Source organism: Gigantopelta aegis, chromosome 3, assembly GCF_016097555.1.
Source record: "Gigantopelta aegis isolate Gae_Host chromosome 3, Gae_host_genome, whole genome shotgun sequence".
NCBI lineage: Eukaryota > Metazoa > Mollusca > Gastropoda > Neomphalida > Peltospiridae > Gigantopelta > Gigantopelta aegis.
The window spans coordinates 15759544-15771577 of NC_054701.1; the positions used below are offsets into that span (position 1 = coordinate 15759544).

The 12034-nt window shown below is 38.8% G+C and overlaps 1 protein-coding gene across 3 annotated transcripts in view; it reads right to left on the bottom strand.

The window, feature by feature from the left end:
- Positions 1 to 11424, bottom strand: part of LOC121367576 — a 47691-nt gene extending 36267 nt beyond the window's left edge. The window contains exons 1-3 of one of the 3 annotated variants that reach the window (XR_005957392.1): positions 11289 to 11424; positions 3845 to 4197; positions 3369 to 3577 (exon numbers count right to left, since the gene is read on the bottom strand). Coding sequence is in view for 2 of the 3 variants with exons in the window: in XM_041491846.1 (XP_041347780.1) it covers positions 3845 to 3902 (58 nt within the window). In the remaining variant the exon portion in view is untranslated. Of the gene's footprint in view, positions 1 to 3368; positions 3578 to 3844; positions 4198 to 10925; positions 11249 to 11288 lie in introns of those variants that run through there. The other 2 variants (XM_041491846.1, XM_041491847.1) reach the window with 2 other exon arrangements.
- Positions 11425 to 12034: the final 610 nt, after the last annotated feature.

Here is a 12034-nt window from a genome sequence, read left to right on the forward strand (position 1 = left end):
CCTGTAACTAGACTGAGTCACGAAGAGCGAGAGTGATAGCTCCCCTTATATGGTAAGGTCGGCTTTTGTTTAGTTGAGTAAATGTGGCATGATTTTTTTGTAATTTTATCATCATTGTAACCATCATCATCATCATAATCATCATCATCATCATCATTTTTAGTAGTGGTGGGAGTGGTAGTAGCAGTAGTAGTAGTAGTAGTAACAGCAGTAGTAGCAGCAACAGCAGCAGCAGCAGTAGTAGTAGTAGTAGCAGCAGCAGCAGCTGTAGTAGTAGTAGTAGTAGTAGAAGTAGTAGTATTAGTAGTAGAAGTAGTAGTAGTAATAGAGGTAGTAGTAGCTAGTAGCAGCAGCAACAGTTGTAGCAACACTAGTAGTAGAAATAGTAATAGTGGTAGTAGTAGTACTAGTTGTGGTGGTAGCAGCAGCAGTAGTAGTAGTAGTAATAGTAGTAGTAGCAGCAAGAACAGCAGTAGGAGCAGCAGCAGTAGTAGTAATAGTAGTAGTAGCAGCAAGAACAGCAGCAGGAGCAGCAGTAGTAGTAGTAGTAGTAGTAGTAGTAGTAGTAGTAGTAGTAGTAGTAGTAGTAGTAGTAGTAGTAGTAGTAGCAGTTGTAGTAGTAATAGTGGTAGTAAGTAGTGGTAGTAATCTCCGGAGTAAAAGCAACTGTAGCTCTGATTGGTAGTAATATATATCGGTAGTAATTTGTGGAAATATTATCTTAACCACATAAATTAATATATATTTATTTTGTGTAAAGCTGTTATGTACACTTTAGTTTTTGAGACGTGCGAATGCGACTCAGTGTCTTCAGCCTTGATAATCCAGTCTGAAGGGGACAATCCAGACTGAGGTGGGAGGCCTTTGATATACCAGTCGTGGATGCACTGGCTGGAACAACAAATAGCCCAACGGGCCCACTGACGGGGATCGATCCTGGGGAAGCTCCTGCGCTTGAGGTGCACAATGCAAATAATTTATGGACAGAACTAAGTGCGCAATTATCAATATAATGTTAGGTATGGGTAGTCGTAGAAGTCGTGATAGCAGAAGTTGGTCAACTTTGTTGTTGCAGTTGGTAATCTGAGACTAATATTAGAATCACCATGGTCGAGCTGGCCCTTTCGACCAGGTAAAATCATCCACCTGGCTACAAGCGAATGTTCTTGGGTTTTGTTTGTTGTTGTTGTTTGGGTGTTGTTGTTTTTTGTTGTTGTTGGGGGGTTTTTGGGGGTTTTTTGGGGGGGTTGCTTCTTCTTTTTTTTCTTTTTTTCTTTTTTTATATTTATATATATTATTCAGGGGAACCTGACTCGAAATCCTTAGAAACCTTATTCTCTACATTTCAGACCACCACCATATCCACACAGTTTCCGGCACTCGCGCCTGCTGACTATTTGAATAGAACTTAATAGAGCGCGTGGTAATTTCTTTAACATCATCGGCAATTAGATCGGACTTGATTTGGACTAATGTAATCATGTTACGATGCTAATCTTTGATCTACGCAGCACGGCACTGGGCGCGGTGTAGTTAGTCAAATCAAATCAAATCAATTTTATTTAGCCATAGCTGTGATCAGCCATTGGCTGAAACATGATATATATACAATGCGCAACAAATGGTAATATGGATATGATAAATATTATATAAAAATATTAATACACTTATGACCTATAATTAATACTTAATTCGAGGAGGAAACATGAATTATGATATTAATTCTTGACGACGATGCATAGAAAAATAGATGAATTTAGCATTGAAGGCCATGAACAATAACATTTTTTGAAATATTTGACTCTAAGGTCTCTATAGCATGGACATACAAGCAAAAAATGATATTCATCCTCTATATTATTAGTATTACATACAAGACATATTCTTTGTTGTCTGGTGTAATTAGTATAAGACTCGCCGCGTTTCAGCTAGCCTCTCTGGTTTAATGGCCTCTCAAGTTTAATGGCTGCAAACCAACTAATCTTTAACGTAATCGGCAACAAAAACAGTTTTGGTGTAAAGAAACCTACAATATTATTTCATTTCATTTACACCTATTTTCGTGCTTCTATCTAGTTAAGGTTAGTAATTAGTTTTAAGTGGTTAGTGAGCGAGAAGTCGGTGTAAGAGGACTTACACCTACCCACTGTGTCGTTAAAATGGCTGTGGGTCGGAGGCGGTACCGGGAAACGAACCCAGTACCTACCAGCCTTAATTCCGATGGCTTAAGCACTACATCATCGAGACCGGTACCTACAATACTGACAGTGTCCTTTGGTAATGACGTCTGACCACATTTTCTGCAGGTTGTGGTTGCGGGTGAAATGAAACTGGAGGGAAACTATGCTGATTTGATATTTATGAAAGATTATTTATAAATTGAACATGGTCATGTTTGACGTTCATGCAAGTATAATTAAATTTCCGTCACATTCAATACAATATTAAAAGAATCCTTCATATGTGTCCATGTGGGACAGGGCTATTCCACCCGAGGGTACATAATTTGTTGTCAAGGATGAGGCTTGCTGAGTCTCTGACATCATATTATGTATCCGAGGGTGGAATAGCCCTGTCCCACATGGATGCATAATGGAGGATTATATTTCTCCCATCCAGTAGATGAAAAACAAGCATTTGGGGGGAAACGTGAAAAACGTACTTTTTTTTTTTTTTTTTATCTTACATTGAAATAATCATAACCGTTGAAATGATCGTACCCAAAAATGGTTATTTATAAATTGAACATGGTCATGTTTGACGTTCATGCAAGAATAATTAAATTTCCGTTACATTCAATTTAATATAACGTCATTACATTGGTCCAGACGTAGCGACGGGAGTTTGTTCACACCTCGATAAATATAAAAATTACGTCGTCAGGGAACGTCATATCTGATAACATCATTTTATCTGGGCAAGTTGTCTTATTGAGCGTTATTGTTTGTGGACATAATTCAAAATAAAGTATGAACTTTTAGTGTTATTATTAGCAAGTTTGATTCAACTTTAATTATAAGTATTGACTGTTATTTCTTTTACGTTCATCTGGGTATGAACAACAAAAAATCATCCACAAACTTATGTGAGAACGGCTTCACCTATTCACACATTTTGCGGATGATTTTTTTTTTCAGAACCCGATGAACGTAAAAGAAATAACAGAGAAGTCTTAAATGAAACACAAAACCGCTTTACACACTGTATGGAAGACTCACCGTGGATGAGCCGACCCCTCCATTTCAACGAATATAGGCTTAGGACAATCATTTCAAGATTACGAGTAATGTGATTGATTTGGTATAAAGAAAAACCTACAGCACTAACGGTGCCTTGTGGTAAGAATCTATCGGTACAGCAAAGAATCGAATATTCAAGAATTAGTGTGACACTCAACATGGTCGAGTTTGACCTTATGTCTGTTTTAATAAAAACCAAAACTGAAAATAGTCTCTTTTAGCATTATTGACAATGGAACATGGTTGAAAATTGTCAATTTTCTAGACGCACCAGGCGGCCTTTGTTGACTACTTGCGATTGTCCGACAAGCAACCATCAACTGCAGATTAAATTCATACTGCAAAACAAAGAGAATGTGATACGACAAATCTGCCATTTGGTTTTTCCTTCCAATGCAATAAGCCTAGGGCTAGCAAGCTAAGTTTAATAAGGACCAGTGATATTTATTTTACTTTGTCCAGTTGGCCATCATTATTTTAAAGCTAATGTTCCGCACTGTGATAATTGATTTGAGGTATCTGCAGCGTAACCACATTACAATGTTAATGATTAATGGATGTAGCAACTACACACGGAGTATTATATAATCAGTGTTCAGACTCACCATGGTTAAGCTGATCCCTCATGAAGGACAGCAGGAACAAGAGCGAAACCTGCACCATGGCTCTATCTGCCTGCCCGGCCCAGGGTATCCACGGCTCTGCCTCTCCCACCAAACGTATTCTCCAAACTGTTGCTGCTGCTACACTGCACTCCGCTCAGCACCATTAGCAGCTGACATCACTCCACGTCCCGCAGCCGGGTTCCTCTGAGCCGACATCTTGCGCTAGACAGGTGTCCATCTTCCCCTGGCCATCAAAGGTGACCCACATGCAGTGAGAGAAGTCATGCATCTTCTCCATGTCAGCGCGGTGTCTCGGGCTGTCAACGGCTGATGGTTTTATTCCCACACCAGTCCTGCATATAGACGCACGGGCTTACTTCCTATTTCATCTGTCATTTATGTCGCAAGTAACAGGTGCAGAATTGATTTAGATCGCATTTGTAAACTCTCTCTCTCTCTCTCTCTCTCTCTCTCTCTCTCTCTCTCTCTCTCTCTCTCTCTCTCTCTCTCTCTCTCTCTCTCTCTCTCTCTCTCTCTCTCTCTCTCTCTCTCTCTCTCTCTCTCTCGCTCTGTGTGATGGATGAGGGTATTGTACCTGATTGAAAAACTGTACTAGGGTCCATGTGACAGATGACTTCATTCAGAGAAGCCCTCGAGGTTTGGCAGGTAGATAACGGGATAATTAAATGCAATAATTGATATTTTCTTATTCAGAAGTTCTGTTACACAGACTCTACTGGTTTTACTCATAAGCGAACAATATGATGCTGGAGGGAGGCAGAGAGCGGGGGAATGGCGATCCCCTTAGATGATGTTGGGGGATGGGGTGGTTGGGTAGAGGATCGTAATGTATAGCCATTCTTGTCAATAAACTTTCATAACTGAATTAATAATTTTGCACCCCAATTCCGATCTTTTATTATGACAAGTCAAAAACTTTTCATCTTCACAAAATCAGTATTCATATTTTTTCTGTCTATTGCATGAAAATGGGAAAACAATTATTGTTTTAGTCGCATCCCAATAGAGATCGAGGCTATTAGATTAGTATGATACATGTGAGATGAATAATGTTCCATTAAAAGCATGATCTACGGTAAATCTTGTGCACTCGCATTTCATGGCGGACGTTCTACTTGGGGTCAATTCTGTGAGGTCATATCTCTGATGCGCGGAATCTAACTCAATCGGTAGAGCGTTTGCCTGAGGTGTTTGCGTCGTAGGATCGAATCACCTCAGTGGACCTCTTTGATTGTTTTTTTTTCTCTCATCCCATCCAGTGTCCCATGTTTGCTGTATTAAAGGTCATGGTATGTACTGTCCTGTCTGTGAGAAAGCGAATACAAAATATCCCTGGCTGCTAATGAAAACGGTATCGGGTTTTCTTTCTCTAATATTACGTTTTAAAAATTACCAAATTTTCGACATCCAGTAGCCGTTGACTAATAAAACAAACAAACATTTTCGTTGAAGGTCAGTCCTGTGAAATGACACCTTTAGTGAATGCTCTATTGATAGTCAATCCTGTGAGTTTACGTCGATGATGGATGATCTACTGAGAGAGTCAATTCTGTGAGTTCACATCGATGACGGATGATCTACTGAGAGTTAATCCTGTGAGTTCACGTCGATGAAGGATGGTCTATTGAGAGTCAATTCTGTGAGTTCATGTCGATGATGGATGGTCTATTGAGAGAGTCAATCATGTGAGTTCACGTCGATATAAAGTTAAAGTTTGTTTTGTTTAACGACACTACTAAAGCACATTGATTTATTAATCATCGGCTATTGGATGTCAAACATTTGGAAGGAAGGAACTGTTTTATTTAACGACGTACTCAACACATTTTATTTACGGTTATATGGCGTCAGACATATGGTTAAGGACAGCACAGATATTGAGAGAGGAATCCCGTTGTCGCCACTTTATGGGATACTCTTTTCGATTAGCAGCAAGGGATCTTTTATATGCACCATCCCACAGATCGAACCACCTCGTTCCAACCAGTGCACCACAACTGGTCAACGGCCTTGGTATGTGCTTTCTTGTCTGTGGAAAAGTGCATATAAAAGATCCTTTGCTTCATTAGGAAAATGTAGCGGGTTTCCTCTGATGACTATGTGTCAGATTTACCAAATATTAGTATTCGACATCCAATAGCCGATGATTAATAAATCAATGTGCTCTAGTGGTTTCACGAAACAAAACATTGTGCCATTACAAACCTTTGACGGCTGTCCGCTTTACAGCAGTGCTATGTTCGTTTCTTTATTATATAAGTGAAGGGTGTCCAATGTTTTTTTTTAATATGTTAAGTCGGCATAGGCCAGATTAGCTAAGTATTCATTTGTATGAAGATATTATATTTTCCCACAAAACAAGGTGACTAAAAGGTGCATCTAAATACAAATATAACAATATACAGCAAGGTGAGTTTAGTTTGCTATATTAACATTCTCTACTAAGTTTAAAAAAAAAATTAATTGCTTGCTTTCATGCTTGCTTACTTGCTTGTTTGTTTGGTTGATTGGTTGGTTGCTTGGTTGCTTGGTTGTTTATTGATTACTGACTAATTTATATATTTATTTATATTTTAACTCGATTTTCGCGCTTATATTCAAATAAGCTTCATTTATGCTGTTCTGGACACAAGCCTCGGCTATTTGGGCTGTGTGCCCATGCAGTGAGTTAACGATTAGTAATTACTAGTTCAAAATCTTTTTTGCTTTAAGTTATACAACTTAGTAGTCGGTATAGTGTCCTTGAACACTGAGATCTGGTTAAAAAATTTACAGCTAGTACTGAGATGCGAAATCAGTACCTACCAGACTTAAGACCGATTGACTTGTTCGGGTTTTCCTTGATCCTAACCAGTGCACCACGACGTGCAGATCAAAGGTCACGTGCTGCCCTGTGTGTTCCAAAGTGCATATAAAATATCCCCTGTTGTTAATAGAAAAATGTAGCGAGTTTCCTTTGAAGCGTCCAGTAGCCGATGATTAATTAATGTCTACTATGCCATCGACGCCTGTCTGTATAGGCGACTGAGTGTTAAATATCATTACAACCAGGGCGCGTTAGCGTTACCCTCCGTCGCTGAACGCAGGTCAAGCTTCAAGGTGAACATCCAGTCAAACCTTTCAATACATAGGGCTAGCCACCGACTGTTAAAGGGGATATGAACTCTCCTCAGCTGGAAACAAAAGAAGAGTGAACCTGGTGCAAAAAGACGTTACATCTAAGGATGAAGTGTCTGTCTGTGCACTCGAACAGTTTAATGGATGGAATGCTGCTTCCCAGAGCCTCGCTGCAGCACATCCATCAGCGCTACAAGCTGTGAGGAGAAACCCGTGACACCCAACACGGTCAGACTCGCGGCGAGACCAGGAGGACATCGTCTGCTTGACACCCTGCAGATCGACTCCTGGTAATGAGTTTACGTCGAGGTGGCTGACTCGTGTTCCTCAGCGCCCAATAGCGTCCATACAAGTTAAAGGAAAGGAATATTGGGGGGGGGGGGGGGGTATGTTTTAATTAATGACGTACTCAACACACTTTATTTACGGTTATATGGCGTCAGATATATGGTTAATGACCACACAGATACTGAGAGAGGAAACCCGCTGTCGCCACTTCATGGGCTACTCTTTTCGATTAACAGCAAGGGATCTTTTATATGCACCATCCCACAGACAGGGTAGTACATACCAAGACCATTGGTATACCAATCGCGGTGTACTGGCTGGAACGAGAAATAGTCCAATGTCGAGTGCTTTACCACTGGGCTGCGTCCCGCCCCTTTTATAGTATGTACTTTCTCATAGACAGGAAAGGACATCCCACGGCGTTTAAATGTACCAGTCGTGGAGCATTAGTAGGACTATAAAAAAATATCAGCTCAGTCGGTGAAGCACTCGCTTGGGTCGTAGGATCGAATCTTCTCAGTGGACCTATTATCCTTTTTTCCCCCATCCAACCAACTTGTATACCAAAGGCCGTGGTATGTGCTGTCCTGTGTGGGAGATGCATATAAAACAGCCCTTGCTGCTAATTAAAAAATGGGTTTACTCTAAAGATCCTGTGATAGAATTACCAAAGGTTTGACATCCAACAGTTGATGATTAATAAATCAATGGGCTGCATAGTTATTGTGGTTCTGTTTATCCTAAATTTTATAGTAATTTAAATCAAACTTCATTGTATATCCTAATTATATATATATATCTTATACAGTATTACAACGGTCGTGTATGTGATGGTCACAATGACACACTAAATTAAAAACCTATAATTATGGTAGGCCATTAAAGGGACATTCCTGAGTATGCTGCAATTTTTAAGGTGTTATCGACTACCAGAGACTTTTTAACGATTGTAATCACATATCAAATATATTTTCTGCATAACTTATTAGTGGCTGTATATTAAACGGGTTTCTGATTGTAATAATATTTGTAGGCCCCTACTAGGCTAAATTTCATTTTATTTACTAAACAAACTAAACAATTCGTACGTACGAAATTATTTGAAGACAAAATCCAGTTTGGGCTTCTTACAAATATTAAGACGACCAGAAACACATTGAATATACAGACACTGGTATTCTAAACAAGAAAATATATTTAATATGCAAGTATAATCGTAGAAATATTTTATTAGTTGGAAACATATTACAATGCAGCAAACTCGGGAATGTCCTTTTAAAAGTAGTTGGTAAATTAAGCTTTCTTAGGTATAAATATTCCACGCTTACATACAGAGTTAAAATTCAAAAATATCACCCAACTAAAACTGTGACATCACAGGTTATTCCCGTTGACCCTTCGTGTATTTTGAGTTATTTATATCACATTAGGGCGACCAATGTGTTTGTGGTAATCTTCTAATGATGTAGTCATTTTTCATTTTACTTCCTACTGTATAGTTTTTTTGTTAGTACGAAATTATAAGAAGGTAAAATCCGGTTTGGGTTTACACAAACATTAAAAACAACAAATATGATTATACGGACACTGATGTTCTAAACAAAAAAATAGTTTTAAATTTTAATGTTAGTCATCAAAAAGACTCCGTATTTCGTACACATGTTGCAATAGCAGCAAACTCAGAGTAGACCCTAACACGCGAAAATGTAACTATGTGTAAGTTTAGTGATTAGAAAGACGTCAGCTGGAAAGATTCTATCATGGCAACAAACTCACGCTAGTCCCTTTAAATGAAATTGACTGTCTAGTTTGCTGCAGTTTTAAAACATTTCAGGCTAACGAAGTTTTTTTAACGACTGTACTATTGTTTGTAGTAGCTAAAAGTGGATTTCACATTCTAATATTTTTGCTTCGTACAAACTAAAATGGGCTCTCATTTGTGTTGGAGCGGGGGCCTGGGGGTGGGGCGAGGGGGCGCGGGCGTATTGGGGGGAGGGGTGGACAGACCAATTTTTGCCAAAATTACACAAAAATGCTCGAATCTGGATAACAACATTTAGGCCCTATACATATTAGCATTACTAACAAACAGCTATATAAGGTTGCAAACAAATTACTATGCATTTGTACATGAATAAATGTTAGTCTACCACTGTGGGTAGAATGATGGAAAAACAGGTTAGAAAGATTTCAGGTCAGCTCATTTTGCCCGAACATCTCTATCGTTTTCTCCCGAATTTTAGGATTTTCTCCAGCAGTAGGGGGTACCTCCTCCCCCGCCCCATTATGAATGGCAGGAAAGCCATGTGCTTGTTTTTAATGACGTGCAGTCAGTTCTTTATGTCTGTATCTACACACGGTTTTAATCTAATATGAGAGTGTCGAATCCAAAACGAAATTATGTTGGCTCTCTAAAACATAATAAATCTGACTTTATACGAAATTAGGATTGCAGCGAAAATATATAGTATTCAAGTATAACTGTGCGTAACAGACATATTATACATATTAAACATATACTTTCAAAATACGAATGAACTCCACTCTTCGTTGTGGCATTTTGACCTCAGAAGTCAAATGGACAGATCTGGTGAACGTCCTGGATAACGTAGTGTACACAAAAGGTCACTTGGAAGCCAGCTATTTCATTCTTGGCATCCTTTTGAAACAAATTGGTACAGTTATTTAATTTATTAATGTTCATTGCAGGTAATCTGAAAGAGTAGGTGAAGTACGAAATGGTAGAAAGGATGTTTTTGTTACTAGACTGGTGTCACAGTCGTATGTTAAATTGTAGGCTACAAAAAGAAAACTCCAGATGACATATTACTATGTTATTACACTTGGGTAAATTGGGGAAGTTCTAAGATATATTACTGTAACCTTATGCAATTATTGGATTATTCTTCAAACGCCGGGCACTTTCTTCGCAAATTTTGAGAAAGAAATACTTCAAACTACAGCCGATTGATATTCGAGTTTTCCTCTCATCACTTTGTTTTTAATTTTATACAAATGGTGTTTGGTAGTCAGTAGCCACATGTTACACATTAATGTTTACTGAATGTTATTCAGTTATTTTTCTAGATAAAGCATCTTGTTTTCAATGTAATTTTATTTACATTGGAAACTACCTTATTAAAAGCATTATGTACCGCGTATAATCTACTGTAACATTTATGATATTTTCAAATTATAAAGAGGAGATTAGCCCGTTATAATTTCATTACGTCACTGTTTTGCTTCTATAGGCCTACAGTAAATTTTTGTGTTGCTGTAAACAATTAAATTAAATTACTGGTAATTCTGCCTCTAGTACTTTACTGAAATGTTTAGACCTAATGCCTTTTGGTTAAATATTCAAAGGAGGCACTGAACAGCATGTTGCCATATTTGGTCGCTCAAAAGTAAAAGTTAAAGTTTATTTTATTTAATGACATCACTAGAGTACATTGTTTAATTTAATCATCGGCTACTGATGTCAAACAATTGATAATTTTTGAAACGTTTAGGAAACCTGCTACATTTTTCAATTAGCAGCAAGGGATCTTTTAAATGCACTTTCCTTCAGACAGGACAAAATATATCACGACCTTTGATACGTCTTCGGGCGCTGGTTGGGACGGGAAAAAAACAAATCAGAGAGTAGGTTTACCTCAGGATACGATGATTCGACCCAAGTATCTCAGGATACGATGATTCGACCCAAGTACCTCAGGATACGATGATTCGACCCAAGTACCTCAGGTGAGATCAGAACCGAAATTACTATCGAAAGTTTATCCACCGTAAAATACTGCTATCTCGTTTGACATGAAGCTGTTGTGATGTCTAGTTTGACACACACGTTTACGCATGTGTAGCGTCAACATTTCTGTTTACAAGACAGTGACCATGTGGTATTATACTGCAAAGCTGTCAGGTGAAATACAAAACATGTAGACATTATACCAATCACCTGGATCGACCTTGTTTAAGTAACACATTTCATAGAAAACTATCAAAGAAAATTAATTACTTTACGTATGGTCTTCTATCATGATTTTCCCAATTACCAGATGTTAGACATTCAAAAGGCGTCGAGTTAAAACGTGGTAGAGTGTCATCAAATAGATAGTCTTTTTCTTTATCCGTTTTTATGCGACGAACAATAGCGTGACGTAATAGCATTGTAATGAAGTATCAGTTCTCGTTGGACCACCAAAGATAAGCGCGCGCGAGAGAGAGAGAGAGAGAGAGAGAGAGAGAGAGAGAGAGAGAGAGAGAGAGAGAGAGAGAGAGAGAGAGAGAGGCGCACACACAGACACACACACACACGTGCAATATTTTTTTTCTTAGATCACTATTGGTGGTCTGGCAGAGAGAGAGAAAGAGACGCGCGCACACAGACAAACACACACAAACACACACACACACACACACACACACACACACACACACATAAACATGCATATTTTTTTTTTAGATTGTTGAAGGTGTACCACAGTTTTTTCGAAACGTGTTGAGCACAGGTATCACACTCTGTGTATACTTGGTCATACCTAGTTTCTATGAATTTTAGTAAGAAATCTTAACATTAGCGTCAACAGGATTTTATTTGGTCTCGTGACACCCGAAGTGACCCGTTCTCATCGGACCACCGAAGATAAGCAAAGTGAGAGAGAGAGAGAGAGAGAGAGAGAGAGAGAGAGAGAGAGAGAGAGAGAGAGAGAGAGAGAGAGAGAGAGAGAGAGAGAGAGAGAGAGAGAGACGGGGGGGGGGAGG